Here is a 17031-nt window from a genome sequence, read left to right on the forward strand (position 1 = left end):
TGATTCCAGACCTCATGCGTGTATTCCTCATTACAACTGTATCCATTTCATTACAGTAATCTCAGGTGGATTTAGAAATTATATTTGAGGAGCAGATGAAAAAGCTTTAACACTTTCGGTTTGGCAGCAGCTAAAGCTAGAACCTGAAAAGAGTAGTTGTAGTGAATTCATCCCTTTTCCTTTTCTAACTCATGCATTTGCTCTGTTTCAGTGTGTTGTCATTAACTCAATGCGTTCCTAATAATCCTTAATTTGAATTAGAGGTTAGGCAAATTGCCAAATTAGATGCTTGTGGCACTGATAATCACCATTTTTTAATATTCTTTGATCGTGTTTAATCTTTTGTCAGCAATGCTGCCTTAATAGGTCATTCTCACCTTTCTATTTCTGCAAGTTTTTGCATCCTCAATGATAGAGCTTTGCAGCATGGGGCAATTAAGTGTAGTACAGACATGGCTAATTAAAGCCAGTGGCAGTTAAGCACATGCTTTTATTGCTTTGCTGAATAAGGATGCGATTGAGCACATATTTAAGTGTTTCAGTGAATTTTGAGCCCATGAAAGGAAGCCATCGCTATTTAGATTGAGTGTATTAACTCATAAATGTTGTAGTTCTGTTCTTCTGTAACTGTAGTTGATAGATAACTACGATTTGGAGGAGAAAGTGTGTAGGAGAATACTACTCATAAAACAGCAGGGATTAACTGAATGACTGTTTATTCACTTCTCCGTTAGCGGGGTGTCAGCATGATATTCTGTCTTTTGACGTCTTCAATTGTCTCCAAATTTACTTAAGTTGTATGAGACTGCAATTTAGTGGTTGAACTCAACTGGGAAAGAATAATGAATTTCTTAGGGCTTAAGTTCCTGAGACTCAATCCACACCAGGATAACTGAAAAAGCAGCATTTCATGTTTTCATTATTGACACTGAAAATAAATGCCCTTCTTGTGATGTTTCTTTGCCCACACAGTCTACAAATGGGACTTCAGAGGTCTTTCTAGGCTTGATAAAATCACTTGGTATTTGTCAGGCTCATGCACTGGGTGGAATACTCTAAAACAAAGCTTGTTTGTAGGATGTAAAAGGAAGGAAAGCAACAACATGAGCTATTGACATGTGTTTCTTTTAACCTTTGACAAGACTACAGTGGAGTTAGAAGGCAGTGAGGGTATGAATCCCAGGATGTCATGCTGGCAGGTAGAACACAGGTTAGGATTACAGCACTCAGCTACCTGTGTTCATATGACAGTTGTTTCCCTGTCATGCAGGATATCAAGTTGAGGCTCGTGGAAGATGGTACATCACATCTACTTTGAAATTATGTTGCATGCTGCACATTGTGTTGCACTACTGACAAGACACTGGCTTCTAAAGGAGAGGGAGACAGGATGTTAATTCAGGAGAAAATGTGACATCCAGACTGGATTCTTAGCAGTTGTTGGTCAGGGTGGTGACCAGTTGGTCATGCTGGTTGACACCAGCTGGGAATGTAGGCCTCCAACTCTTGGAGGCGTTTTTCTGCTGCTCATGTACATAATGGTCCATATTGCAAGATGGGATTTTTATATTCAAAAGTTATTTTCAAGCAAAAATGAAAAGAATATGGGCAAACAACTAGTTTCATAGAGCTTTTAAATTTTTGCTGCTTATGTGCAGAGCTGAAGAGCTTGGCATTTCAAATGCTTTGTGCCTTACACAGTTGTGCTCTTTTAAAACATCTTCCAATAAGTCATGGAGATATTAGTGAAAGAGTTCGAAAGCGGAATTAAATGACACCAGATTTTGGCTTGAGAGAACATACTGCCATGAGATGTTCTAAAAAAAAGCATTGATTCTGAGAGTAGAGCAGCATCTGTTTGTGATGTGTAATTAGTTGGAATAATGTCTGTCTACTGGATGGAGCTAGCACTCGTTAGGAGTTGAGAATGGACGTGTCTGTCAGAGAAGCAACGCAACAAGAGCCTATCTGAATTGGATGAAGAGAGGCTTTTCTGGGTTGTTTCCTTTTACCAAGAGGCTTTACAGACGACAGGCTTAGTTTTTTTAGGTTTTTTTTTTTTCTCCCTTTCTTTTTCTGTTCCTCCCCTCCCTTTCTCTCCTTCTGTGCAAACCTCATGAAGTGCTTAACTGTTGAAATCCCAAGTCTCAACAGACTTTTGAGGTCTATCCCAAGACTCAATAGATTGGAGGCTTTTTTACTCTTGTTTACTCTCCTCTGAAAAAACTTCTTCGTGGGGCTGTGCTTAATCAGCCAGCCTGACAATCAAGGTGCTAAAGGTATGTGGGTGGAGCATGGGGTGGAAAGGACATGCTTGCATTCAGCCAAGGTTTTAAAAGGCTGCTTGCTCCCTAGGATGGGAAATCAGAGAGATGTTTTGAATGATCTAGAGGATCTGTAAGCCCTGTTCTCATTGATTTTTTGATGCAAGTTATGAGACAGCTCAAGTGCTCTGAAGTGATGACAGCTGAGAATTTGCTGACGGCTGCCCAAGTTCCATAAGCCATACTGAAAACGTGGGCATAAGCACCGTGCTGTTTCTAGTTTACCTATTGATTGCACTAACACCAGAGTCTGTTATGCCTGGGAATAAATTTTAGGATTTCCCTGCAACTAATCTGCAAAAAGATCGAGTGGACTGAGTGTGTAGAGGTTAGCAGGTCTTATTCCAGATTTGCTAAGTCTGAGAGAGAAGAGGCTCAATAGGATCTGCATGCTGACAAGAAAAGAAATACAGCATTTTTAGGTCCAGTGGATCTGAGGGAGATAAAGAGACTTTGAATTTGTTTCTAAATTTGATAAATTTGATGACTGAACAGATATTTTAATTTTTGGTTGAAGTAAGCTATGTATTCATTGATAAAACACCAATATGATGTGTAGGTAAGGAGAAACAAGGATTTAACTCTATATCTAAAGCCCTGTCTCTGAAAATAGGCTGAAGCCAAGTCAAGCAAGCAAGTGGAAACAAAAATCAATTCAAACTGTAAGTGAACATTTAAACTAGGGAGGGGAAGAGGGTGAAGTAAGGAGAACATACAAATGGCCATGACATTGAAAGGGTTTCATCTAGACGAGTACCCTATTTTTGATCAGGGTTGCTCAGAAATGCTTAGAGAGAATATAAGAAAAAAGTAGGGACAAGACAGGACATTTTTACCCACTGCACCAGTTAATGGAGCAAAGGCTGCAAGTCAAATATCGTTTTTAAGAAATGCTACGATACCTTGTCCTCATTTGATTTGTGTAATCCCTTTTTGAACCTGCATTTTGACATCCACAAAATTCTCTGGCAAGGAATTCTAGAATTTAATTAAATGTCTTATGAAAAAGTACTTACTTTATTGGTTTTCAACCTGCAGACCAAATAAACTCTATCTTTTTTAATCTTAAGAAAAATGAATAACGATCCTCTAGTCACCTTTCCCATTCCATGTTGGTGTTTATTTACTGCTACTGTTTACTGCTACTGTTCCAGTCTCTTCCCAAGATTGTGGTCCCCACTAACTGATCTTTTTTCAAACATTTTTTTCCTAGTTCTTTTAAAATTCTTACTAAAAGGACACAACTCAGATCATGGCCATTTTGGATGAGGTTTACACATATTCTTTAGTTTTAGCCTCGATACTCTCAAGGGTAGAAATGTGCTTCGTTCCACATTTACTACTCCATTTGACTGTCTAAAATCAGAGGCCCAAAGGGATCAAATTTTGTACCATCCTTTGTTAAATTTCTGTCTATTATCCCATATTTGTTAAATTTCAGACTTCTGACTAGTGAAAGAAATGCAGCTTGTGCTACTCTGAGGTGATACTTTATGTCACATGAGCTCTGCCAAAGTGGACACCACCTGCAAATTCAGTTATCCTGCATACTGGCAGTGGGTCCTGGTGGTGTGGTGCAGATGCTTGTCTACGAGATCTTCAGTAGTATGATGACCATGAACTACCTGCTTGAAGGTGTTTTCCAGAAGTGGCCAGTGTGTTTGAAGCTGTTTTCCAGAAGTGACTCCTCCTTCCTCCTAAATAGGCAACAGCTACATGAACAGGTTGTTCGCACACATTTATGGAGAGCACCACGGCCTCTGCATTTGCACACATGCTTCTGCTTTTTCCATGTAAGATTCTTGATTCATTTGATCCTGTCTGTGTGTATATGTATTCCATTTCCACCTCCTCCATGTGTCTAGCAGAAAGGGACAGTAATTTAAATATGCCTAATATTACAAGAACGTTTGCTGGATAACATTCAGATTGCTGCTCTTGATGCTTAGATGTTGATTTTTTCACTGTATACTTTAACTACATACTTAGAGGGGGAAGCATATTCATATAAGTGGGATTGAGAAAGCCCTTTTATTTTAAATATGTAGAGACTAGGGAGAAAAATCCTCCAGGGAAGTTAATTTAACTGCAAAACAACTGTTTTTTCAGAATCCACTTGGATTCTGTTATCAGCATATTTCTTAATACACAAGGAAATTTTTTTAGCTAAAAGAGGAAGTATGGTGAGTGGATCCTAATCAGATACAATATGAAAAGCCTCAATTAGGTGCATTTTCCATGTAATAAAACCAATAAAAAACCCACTTAAAGACACCAGCACCATTATCATGAACAATGAGGCAATTTCTCCTGTAGTATTTTAAGTGTGTAGCTGTAACTTCAAAATAATTTTCTCCACCAACATGCATATATCCAGGGCTGTTTGGGATTACTTTGATTATCATACTGTAAGATCAATTCTAAATGTATGCACTGAAGCCTGAATAATTTATTTTCTAGCCCATTAGAACAATGTGGAGGATCTAATTCCATAGGCAGCTTTTTTTGCCAAGAGAACATGTCTGTGTATCTCTTGGGGAAGAAGAGAGACTCAGTCTATGCTTTTAGAGGAAGGCATCTGCTTTACTGCTTGACTGCTGTATAAATGCCTATGAGCAATTTGTCTTGAACAGAATAATCTGCTCCTTCCAGAGCCAATTGCAAAGTCCAGGGCCTGCAAAGAACCCGCTGCTCGTGTCCTTTTACTCACAATTTTGCAGCTCAGGCACAGACGTACTAAATAGCCTATTTGAGATTTACACTGACATCTGTCCTGGAACAGACACTTGACTCAAATTTCCTAAGTCTCAGGGCTATGACAGTATTCCTTCTGGTGTCCAACTGTTTTGACTTTAGAATAAAAGATTTTGCAAAATAATGTGCAACATTTATTGGGGAAAAAAATGTTAGAGAAAGCATCGTTTTGTTTCAGGTTTTACCATGAGCTGCCCTGCTTGCAAGAGAGTGGATTATCACGAACAATTAGGCAAATAATGTGTTAAACATTTCACAAGAGAATGAAAAAAAATTTTGTTATCAGCCTGACATCTTTCAAGGGGATTTTTTTAAAAGTCGACTCTGCACTCACTAAATGGAGTTGATACACACTCTCATTTGACTACCAATAGATCAGGTTTAAACTGTAGACTTCTCACTAATCTTTTTGTTTTAATGTTTCCTCTTTTAACCATGACAGCATCACTGTTTGCATGGAAATCCCCAAATTATCAAGAATAACCTCTTTAATGGTTTTGGTTTTGTTTAATTTCACGTCTCGACAAGCCCTGAAAACTGTCAAAACTTATCATTTCTTCACTCTGCTTCTGACTGTTTGATACAAAAAAAAGGACTGAGGGGTGGGGATGGGGTAAGGAGAGAAAAAGTGGAGGAAAGGGAACATCATAAATAACTAGGTAAAATTATCCGTAACTAACAGGGCCTTAGATACCAAAAGGAAGAAGTAAAACCAGACAAGCAGCACAGAACCAACTACAACAGTTTTCTCTTGGCTCTGATCCAGAATAAAGAAATGTGATCCCTCTAATCCCTAGATTTTAGACTGGGAGTTATGCTGCTGTTCAGTTCAGAATGGGGGATGAGGCAGGGCAGGCAGGGAGCAAGCTTTCTGAATGTTTCAGAAAAGAAAACATTTGGCTATTGTTGGAAAGGCTCCTGTGGCTGTCTTGGTTCCCTTAAGCATTTCCTTAACCAGGTGCCTGAGTGTTAAAATGGCCAGTGAATGGAGACTTGCAGATGTGCTTTGCTCTGTGGGGAAAAGGGGGCTTTAAAGAGCCATTTGGACTTGAATTAAGGGCAACCTGTTTCCATGGCCTGGTGTAACAACTTAGGAAATTTATTCGGGGACCAAATAAAGGGGGTGTTCTGATGTGGGAAAAGGAAGAGGGCTGAACTAGGGTGAAGCAGTCTTCAATAGTGTGTGCTGATATTGGGAAATCCAGCTTGAGCCAGATGTTTTAATGTTCAAGGGATCCCTTTGCGCGTTTCAGAGTTTGGTTAATCAACCTAAGGAAGAGCTGTGCATTATCTCTTCAAAAACAGGAAGATGGAGAGTATCTCTGAATCAAGGGCACTGTAGTGAGATACTTCTGCTGACCAACTGACCTGAAATATTCATCCTTGATCTAAATGGGTACAGCCACAGTCGTGGCGTTTTGCGCAAACTGTGTCCTACTTTTGTGATGTTTTGTGCTACTGGTGATTTTCCAGTTTCCGCAAGCAAGAATGACTTTGGAGTCAGAAGAGACTGGATTCAAATGTCCAGGCAACGATGTCTCAAGTATTATGCATTGAGTGTCATAAAGAATTTAGTGGGTGATGGAGGAGCAGGCAAGCAGGTCTTGCCTTTACAGCATCCTCCTTTAATACTGATGATAGTTGTGGGTGTTGGTATCACTCAGAGCAGTGTAGCAACACGGGGAACATGAAAACTGATGAAAAAAGCTGCCTCTTACTGGTGCTGTTGAATTGCTTCAGAACAAAGGACTGAAGATAATAGCTAAACATATTGCAAGGTCATGCCTCTGCTGGGCATCCACCTTCGTTAGGCTTAATTGGTCTGTTGGTGCGGCCTCACTGTGCCTGCAGCTCCAAGGCTGATTTTTGAGGCAGAACCTCCACCAGGCTGAAGATGCAGAAGCCCAGTTGTGCTTTCTGTCCCAGTCCCTGGCCAGTTTAGTCCTATTCCTGACTGTATTTCAACATTCTGACCATTTTGGTTTTAGCTTTGTTGTCTGTCACCTCTCCTTTGATGCTGTTCTGTAGTGCGATAGACATTCAGAGTTTTATTCCCATTTTAGGGAATTTATTCCTAATTTGATTCAATTTTTCTTTTCCTTGGGCCATGATGATAGCTTTTGTTTATATTCCCTCAGTTATCCTAAATGATTTTCTATGGGTTACCTTCTTTAAGTATTCTTCCCCCTCCTCTCCCTTGGTTATTTTTTAATCATTTTGGACCGTGTTAAAGACCATGGTCTGTAAGTGAACATAAAGGGAAGGTATTTCCAGGATATATGATCATGGCATGGACTATCTCTCCATGGTTCTTGTAGAGGGTACTTGAGAAAGGGTGAATATGGTGATATGGGATGCTTGTAATATGAAAAGGCTACTGAGTGAGGTGATTTGAGCCCCTGTGTCCAGGAGTTTTCCTTTCCTCAGTGGAGACACGCAGGTTGATGCAGCTGAGATGCATTGCAATGAAGGTATAGTTTAGTCCCTTAGTTCTGAACAAAATAGACTGGTTTGCAGCTGGGGTGAGGAGTCCTGCCTTAAAACACAGTTGCCTTTATTGTCCTTTACTGGGAGGGAATTCAGTGGCATTCAGAGACAACCTTAGTAATTAGTGTAAGAAATTACTTTGGCTTATGTGTTTCTCTTCTGTGTTTCATTTCTGAGGTTTAGCTCTGCCCCAGGATTAGCTCTATCTTTTTCCTTCCCTGGTTCATGAGCTGCCTTATGTTCATCCACTTTATGCAGGTATTTAATGGATATGCTCCTGTGTCTGGCTTAATACTCTTAGGAACACAATTTCTTTCCTAGCCTTTAATTGATTTGGTTAATAAAGTGCAATTATAGAACTCAATAAAAATTGGTTATTTTAAAGGGAGAGCAGGAAAGAAAGAAAGCTAAGTAATGAGATGCATTGTGACTATATAATAATGCAAAACCCCCTTCAATTTAATTCTGTTTAATTGCTCAGCTTTACTTAGATTGTTACAATTCTGCAGGTTTTCTCAGTTATAAGCAGCATGCTTATAAATGTTTGCAGTTTTTGAAAGTTCCTTGTGTATATAATAATTGTAAATTTTATGCTTTTGTGGTGGCTGCTGCCTGCGCTGGCATCCGCCCTTTTCCTTGTTCCTGTGCCTAGGAAGCCTGTATTACTGCTCCTCCTCAAATTTGTCCTAAACCAGCCAAGTCCTCTTCTGAGGATTGAGTTACCAATGAAGTGTCACATTAGGAGTAAACATATTTGGGGAGTTTTAATGTTATGGGAGGATTTTTCCTCCTTTTCTGGTCCCCTGACACTTTAACTGCTCTCTTACTTCCAAGAGAGGCTAGACCTTGGACAGGAACTAATAAGAAGAATAATGTGTTGTTCTGCCAGGCAAATGCTCTGGCAAGATCTGTTTATGGTATGTGTCAGGGATGAGAGACAGTGTATATTAGGATGGGAAGAACAGGATATCAAAAGTACTGCAGCCATTCTGGGCAGCTCTCAAAGATACCTAAATTGGACATGGATTTTTTCAATCCCATTGAATTTTTTCAGTTCTCCCAAAGGAGAACTGAACCTTTGGGAACCTCTCCTTTACTCAGTGTCCACTTTTTCACTAGAGAGGAAGAGACCTGGTATCTAAAGTTGTGTCTTGAATTTAGGAAATGTGTCTTTTTCTTGAGTGATACATCTTACTGATGAGTTCTCTATAATTTTTTTCTTTCTGCTTTGTTTGCCCTACTGAAAATGCCGTAGGGAGAGATCATTTCTTATTAGGTGTGACTGCTGGGTTACCTCAGCAGAGCCATTCTACCACTGCCATATTGACATGGATTAATATCTGGAGTTGATTGGATACAATAATTGAGTTTCTCTGTTTCTCTTTGTTTTCCTAGCTGGGGGGCTGTGGAATCCTTGGTGTAGGCATCTGGCTGGCTGTTACCCAAGGGAACTTTGCCACTCTCTCCTCATCTTTCCCGTCCCTGTCTGCTGCCAACCTACTGATCGTCACAGGGACATTTGTCATGATCATTGGCTTCGTGGGCTGCATAGGTGCCATCAAAGAAAACAAGTGCCTCCTGCTGAGTGTGAGTATTAAACCACTATGTTGCTGTGGTGTTTGCTGTCTTATGGTGCTTTTACTATTCCAATGCATGTTACAGTGACAGGGATTTCAACACAAGTTGCTCACTTGACACAGATGAGATGTGAGTCATGTTTGAATCAGGCTTCGATCACTTTAAGGAGTGCTCGATCATCCCTGACCATGCTTTTAATCTTAACATGGAGGATGAGACCTGCAAGAAGGGAATTGTTAGAGGTGATGTAGGATTCCTTGAACTTTTCAGGGAAATAGGAGTTTTGTGAGGACATCTTTTGCAATATATCCTTGAATTATTTTTTACTCAGCTTTGGTAGAGATCTGTTCCAAATGTTTGCCCTGTTGGGATGGATGATCTGAAGTCCTGGACAGAAAGATCAGTGTAGGCAGGAAACACTGTAAAGAGGTTGATTTTGATTTAAATTGAAAAACAAGACCTTCAGATTTGACAGTGGTGGTTTTGCCAATCATTTACTCTCAAATGGCTGAGATGTCAGGAAGCAACAGTACCAGCACAAGGATACTGCTGTGAAATCAAAGATTAATAAAGTGCCAGCTGTCCATGATTTCACAGAGGCTTGAGCCACATCCCTGGGGTATTTTATGAAAGTGTAATTTGATGCCACTCAAAGCTGAACTTTAGGAGTAGTGAATACCTGCTGTAGTTGGCATTACTGTATATTTTGCATCCTGTTCAGCTTAGGACCCTGAAGTGAGGTGATCTTGCTGCTCCAGTCTAGGACTTCCCCATGAGATTTGGCAAACCTCCCAGTGAAGTGAAGCTGGGATTCAGTTTGGTGATCCGGTGATGCCTTTGTAGAAGGTTGTTCCTTACTGTGTTTCACATACTCATTTTGTTCCCCTGGGAACTGCAGAATGAGTTCAGGCAGACAGTCCCTCAAGTCTCCTAAATGACTGTGAGATTCCAAGCCTTCAACAGAGGACTCTTGCGAGACCTCTGTCCTAGTCAGTTGTTTCTGCTGATTTTTAACCAGTCAGGACTAGTCAGTCTGGCTATTTCTATGGCAGGTATGTGGTTTGAAGCTAAAATGAACAATATAAATCGAAATTAAGGCAGCTCTATGAGTGGAAATTTAAACTAGGAAGGCCAAAAGTCCTTGACATTCTCAACAGTCTTATAAATACCCACTTTGTGGAGGAAGTATCTGACCAACCACATGCAATGGATTACAACTTCAATGCAAATGCAACAGGAGCCCACAGGGTGCTGAGTCTAAAAGTATAGCTTATATGTGCAAAATTTATCACCTGCTTTGTGCTTTTTTGAAGGCCTAGCTCAGGTATGACCAGCAGTGAGCAGTGCCTTCTTGTGTGTCAGGGTCAGGTCAGAATCTAGCAATCAGTCCTTGGTATTGGAAGAGTTTCAGCCTTTTATTTCATGTGGTTCTTTGGCCCTCATGTCTCCCTTTGGCAAGGGCAAAACCTCCCTTCATCAGCTGTCATTGCTGCAACTAGGGCAAATGTACTCAGCCAATCCTACCTGGTCATTCTTTTAAGGAGATGGAAATGTTTGTAGGCCTTGTTTGGCCTTGTTGAACTTCATGAGATTCTAAACCAGTAAAGAAACAAGCACTGAACAGACTTAGAGAACAGGGGGGGACAGGAGATAGACAGGGTCTGCACGCATTTGAAGCAGGTTTCTGGTGGGCTTAAAACCATTGAAAAGTTATTGATGGAGTACTAAAAGGAAAGGAGAAGTAAAAGCTGGGTTGTTTTTTACATGGTCATGCCTGGTTTAACCAAGAACAATTTAGATCTCCACTTGCTCATATCTCCCATAGTGCACCTTATCCCAGCAATAGGTTGTTGGTAGTCTGCCCTGCAAGGACTGGAAACATGAATTTCCTATACAACAGGGGCACCTCTTATTCTGCATCCTAAAATCAGAAGAAAGAGGAAAGGAAAGTGGCAGTTACTAGTTAGGAGGATGTGCTGCTGTTACTGGGGTGGATGGTTTGGAGGAAGACATTGGAGATAGTGCAGGAGTCATGGAGCACTACTCGGGTCCTAAAATGAACTGTGAGGGAGCAGGACAGGAAGAACTAGTAGCTCAACCCACCTGCATTGGAGAAGCAGAAGTTTGTGTGGTGTTAGACGTGTTAGACAAAGGATGTTTGTGTATGGTCTTGCCTTAGGAATAGTGCTATTGTTTGATGATGTGATAAAGGATGAGATTTCCTAAGGAGTTTGCTTGAGTGAATGAAAAATGAGCAATATCAGAGACATTTCAATCTATTTTCATTTCATGCACTAGGTTGCAGAGCAGATGAGACACTGATCCTGTGTCTTTGTGTTCTCCACATGACATTTGTATTGGGTTGTCAGCACACCTGTAAGCTCTTTGGTATTAGGCTGCTGTGATGCTAGGTATGAATGTTAGTGTTGCTTACCTCTGGCATTTGGCAATGACTTTTGAAAGAAAGGAGGACAGACCAAGTGTTTTAAGTAGCAGAGGACAGATGGAGAAAGGAAGTCGAAAGCAGATGTAAAGTTTAATTTGTAAATGAGATTTTTGCATAGCTATGTACCATAGTCAGGAATGATCCACGTTAACTCTCTGATTAGAGAGTTTAGATAGTCTAAAGCTTCATGGATTACTGACTTGAAAGGACTGACTTGGTGTCCATGAACTAAGGAGCTGGCAGATATTCTTTACTCAGTGCCAATGTATGGTCAGGAAAGTGCTTCATTAATCTTTTAAGAAACAAACTCATTCCTATTTCTGTGCATGCAGAGGAATACAATAGTATGAAAATGTAAAATCGAATGTAAAGAAATTAAAAAAAGGAAACAGGAAACCTCAACCATCCTATGAGTTCTGCACAAGTACATAGATGGGGTGAGTTTTGTAGCTGTCATTCTAAGATCTCAGTGAACAGAGAATAGCACTGATTCTTATTTGTTCTAGCTACAATGTGAAAGAAGATAAAGTTTTGCATTATTAGATTTCCCTAGGGAAATCAAAGCAACAGGCATTCTTGAGATAAGTATACAACCTGGTGTAGGTAATCTTACATCTGAATGTAGATGCAGACTGGTGAATGAAGAAGGTAAATATTTCTTGCATCAGAAAGATTTGTTTGACATTTCTGCTAGTCTTGTTGCTCAAGATTGTATGACAGAGGTCCCTTTGCTACAAGCTCAGCTGTAATTAGAAAATGGCATCATTGTTCTGATGGGTTGGGTCACTGTCTGCAGCTGGTGACAGAGGTAATAAGCTAAGAGTCTGACTTGAGAAAGTTAATTTATGGACTTCCACTGATTTTTTCATAGATATTTGTTCCTGCATTGCTGGATCATCTAGCTATGCTGCAAATCTCTATAGGCTGTCTTGATACAAAATTACTAATCTATCTTTGTTCATTTTCCCTTTGCAAATGGGATGTAGTTATAACATCCATCACAGCTGTTAGCCATATCCATCATCTTTGTGAATTCTAACAAAAGGTTTGGCTTGTGTGCTCTTTACCCATTGCAATGCATGTGCTTGTCCCGCTGAGGGCAGGTCCTTGCAGGGACTGGGGCATCACCTTGCTGTACCACTCCAGCACAATCAGTTATGGTGGCTTGATCATAGCACTGACTTCAGGCAGGTGCTGTATGCACACGTGAGCAGACCATTTCTCTGTGCTAAAGAAATATATGCCTGATTAAGTACTTTCATGCTCAAACGTCGACCTACCTGATCCTTCAGTGTCTGTGTAAACATTGTCTTTTAGGTTAATTGCTTAAGATCTATGTTTGAGGAGCTAAATTGCCTGAATTCTCTGCCTTTTGTACATGTTTAGCAGAGATCTATATTTGTGTGCTTGCACTGAAAGAGGTCTTTCATTATTCCATGGGTAGTCCAGGTTAAAAGTCTTAGCTCTAGACACTAAATCATGATGGATTATGTAATTTATTATCTGTATTACAGCATGCCCTGCAGGCAGCCCATGGGGATGCTCATTCTGTATTAAACTCCTAGTAAGCAGAGGTACCTGGCCAGTAGAGTTTATCATCTAATTAGATAAGACAAATGGAAAATATTATTATCCTCATTAGACAGATGGGGAGCTGCAGCAAAGTGAAACTAAGTGCCCTGGGTAAGTTGCACTGGGAGATTGTGGGAGAGCTGTGAAGCAAACCCAAATTGTCTAAATCTCAGTGCCTTTATCATCTTTCCATGATTACAGCAAAACATCTCACCATCCTGTGTGCTTCAATGACCTTTGAGAAGTATTTAATCCATGTTTCCATAATAGGAATACAAATTTTGATTTCTTTTATCATATGGACTGTGTCCAAATGATAAATAAAAACATCCCAAAGCAAAATTATTTCTGAATTTTTATTTTGTTGAAAGTGCCTAATTGGCAGACTTAGCTGTTTTCCATGGGCTCCACTCAAAGGCTGTCCCAGCTGAGCTGATCAGCCTAATTGCAACATTGCCTTCAGTTAAATGTGAAACAGAACATTTAGAGAAACTGCCAGAAAGGGTCAATGAACATGGTCTAGTGCATATGTTTTTTGCAAATAGGAACTTACTTTTGGTCCAGAAAATCACAGTAATACTGGTAAAAAACAGTATCAGGCCCTTTGTGAAGGAAGGAGTTTAATATTTATTTGGTTGTTACAGCATACATGTATAGATGTTTCTGTACAGTTGAAACTTAAATAATAACCCAGGTCCTAGAAGGAAATAAGATCCTTAGGCAGTTCTTTATTTCACCCTCAGATTTTGCAACACATTTTTTTTCCCTAGTGATTTGATACAAAGAACACATTCTTCTGATTGGGATGCAGCATGATCAATAATCCAGTCAAACAAGGTAGAGGATGAGGGGATTCTTTGCCACACATTTTCTACACAAGAATAAACTAGAAAGGGGAAAGGGCTTGAAACAGACAAAATGCTCATTCCTCTCTGATTACCCAAAGCCAGCTGCCTTCTTATAAAGCACCAGTGTTGGCTATGTTCCATCACATCACAGATTAGATAAGTAACAAAATGTCTTAGATACACCCACTTTCCTCTTCTTGCTGATTTGTGGATAACCCTGATTTTTATAGTAGAAAAGCTGAAACAATGGTTAATGAAAAGGGGAAGGAAAATAACAGACAGATCTGTGTGTTCAGTTTAATTTAAATGAGGACCTCATGTTAATAGCAAGTAGTTCATCACAGTTGCTGGAATGAATAAGATCAAAATTAAACCTTGATAGTAGGTCAGGACCAGCTGTGGAATGCGCTGATGCTATATACATGTCTGTGTGACTATCCAGACATCAAAAGAGTCTCATTTACGGAATAGTCCAAGGGGAAAATGAGTGCCCATGATGTTTTGTACTGTGCTGTTGAGAGTTTTCTGAACTTCAGCCAGCTCATCTGTAAGTGAAATAGCAATAAGGAAAATGAAGAAAAACTTAATGAGTAGAAAGAAAAGGAGACTAAAAAACCTTACTGTTTTCAATAGTGTCACTGGATCCAGAGAGATGATAATTTAAACTTCATTGGTGACAGGGAATTTATTTCAAAGCAACTAAATGGGAAAAAACCAGCCCGTGAATTACTTCGTCTCAGTAAGTAAATGCTACAGATCAAACAGTAGGTTCTCATTCCAGTTTAGCACGAGCTGGTGTTGTAGCAATCAAACTAGCAAAATCAGGGAGATGGTAGCTGCAGCCACTGCAGCAAGTAGTGCAAAGTCCAGGCAGATGCCATATATACAGCCTGAGAGCGTTATACATCATGTATAACACTTCTCTGTGTGGTGCTGTGTTGCGTATGAAAGCCCTGTTTGGACTGTAAGTACTGAGCACCAATCTCCCCTAGTTTGGTTGTCTCTGTTAGGAAGAATCAGCTCTTCGTTGCCTTTCAGTTTTTAGCTCCTTCTGCTTGGCTGGTACTGCAACTCAGGAGGGCATGGAACCTTCTTTCCTTCAACTCTGGTGGTGGTTAATCAAAGGATCTTGGAACAGAGGAGAGAAAAAAAAATAAAGCTGTTTTCCTTCCCTCCTCTTTTTAGACTCAACTCTAGGCTCAGTGTGTAGGAACTAACCTCATAGGGTTAGTTTTCTAATACAGAATGATGCAATACCACTAGTACCTGATGTGCTTTGAGATATAGAATCATACAGTATCTTGAATTAGAAGGGACCTGTAAGAATCATCTAGTCCTACTACCTTCTCCCCACAGGACTGCCTAACTAAACTAAACTGTGTAACTAAGAGTGTAGTCTAGATACTCCTTGAGCTCTGACAGACTTGGTGCCCAACTTCCCTGGGGGGCCTGTTTTGGTGACTAACCACTGTCTCAGTGAAGAACCTTTTCCTAATGTCCCCATTCCTTTTTGTAGTGCCAAGATCCTGCTTTATGGCAGTCCAACAGTGTGGCAGCACCATGTGCAGGAGTCAGTAGAGCTATACTAATTTATATCAGTTGAAGGTTTAATCTGTTTGTGTAAATGACTGTCAGTGTTTCCGAGTTCCTAACTCCTTGTTGATTAATTTGTTAACTGGTAGTTGTCAGCAGTGTGTTAGCAACATCAGCTTCTCTGACCTGTGCAGTCTTCAGTTCCTCTAGCACTTGAAAAGCCTCCCTCATTCCATCTTTTACCTCAGCGTTCAACCAACTCTCATGTGCCAGAGGTTTCTTGGGAAAAAAGCCTGTCTGTGAGGCATTTCCAGAGTGGACCCAGAAACTAAGCCTCATCTTGCCCTTCTACTGTCTGTAAGGATTAAAGGTGGGTCACTGCACATCAAATTGCCAGGACAGCTAAGTAATCTAAGGAACCTCATGGTGGAAAACCAGAGCATAAGACTACATGGTGGTCTGGAAAACACTTTCAAGAAAGCCTGTTTTCTGCCAGAGCTTGCAGTTTCTGGACAGATACGTTTATTGTCTGATCTGTAAGACTGTCCTCTGCTGCTTTGGATAGACTTTTGCTCTAGACCTAGGATCACCTGCAAGATCTGAAAGGCAACAGAATTTCTCCCATTTTGAAAGTAAAGGACAGGTAACCTATGTGTTCCTTGCTTGTGCAGACATTCATGTCACTTTTGAGCATAACATTTGATAATTTTTTTTCTGATAATAAAATTCTCTCCTCGGGTAGAAAGCAATTGGCTTACCAAAGCAGCTTGTGTGCTTGTATTCCCAGTCATTCTTTTGTCATTTTTAACCACCTTCATAGTGCATCCTAAATTGAAGAGCAACATTGACTTCTTTTCCTGTAAGGGTTAGAATTACCTGCACCTCAGAAAAATGCAGATCTGGAGGTAAAGAAATGGAGGCTAGTGTGTGTAAATCAGTGATGCCTACACAAGGTGTAGCCAGAGCTGATTTGGTGCTATAAACATTTCAGATCTCCAGTAGGAAAACATTACCACCTTAAAGTCAGAATTAGGTAAGCTGAACAGACTACCTGTACGTTTTTTAAGCTACTAAAAGACCGTCCCATGTGCATCTGATGCAGCATCTTCTGTGTACCACATTTGAGAACAGCGAACAGGGCATAAAACCAGCTGTAGAATTTAAATACAGAAAAAATACTCTACCTTGTTCTTTATTCTCTCCTTGACCATCTTCTCACCATCTCCTTCATGTACACATACATCACAGTTTCTAGGCACTGTTTTGAGACTCCTAGAAATAAGATAAATCTTCTATTGTTATAACTGACAGGTGAGGTCCCATTGCATGCTTAGCTCAGGGTTTTTAAGTAGGTGTAAAGGGAGGACTGCAGAATTTCACAGTAATTTTTTTCCCCTTCAGCTGAGCAGCATGGTCGTGTCATTTGCCCTTATCATCTTGGGGGAACTTCTGTCAGTTTGCCCAGCACTTGAGGTCAGCCAGATGCTCA

General features: G+C 40.2%; 1 protein-coding gene across 14 annotated transcripts in view; it reads left to right on the plus strand.

The window, feature by feature from the left end:
* The window catches only part of TSPAN4 (tetraspanin 4), a 435304-nt gene that overhangs the window by 350291 nt on the left and 67982 nt on the right, over window positions 1–17031 (plus strand). For all 14 annotated transcript variants that reach the window (XM_051804242.1, XM_051804246.1, XM_051804247.1 and 11 more), the window contains one exon: window positions 8961–9152. In XM_051804242.1, coding sequence (XP_051660202.1) covers window positions 8961–9152 — 192 coding nt within the window. The remainder of the gene's footprint in view (window positions 1–8960; window positions 9153–17031) is intronic.

This window comes from Manacus candei, unplaced genomic scaffold (assembly GCF_025592945.1).
Source record: "Manacus candei isolate 608988 ecotype Guabito, Panama unplaced genomic scaffold, ASM2559294v1 h1tg000060l, whole genome shotgun sequence".
Classification (NCBI taxonomy): Eukaryota; Metazoa; Chordata; class Aves; order Passeriformes; family Pipridae; genus Manacus; species Manacus candei.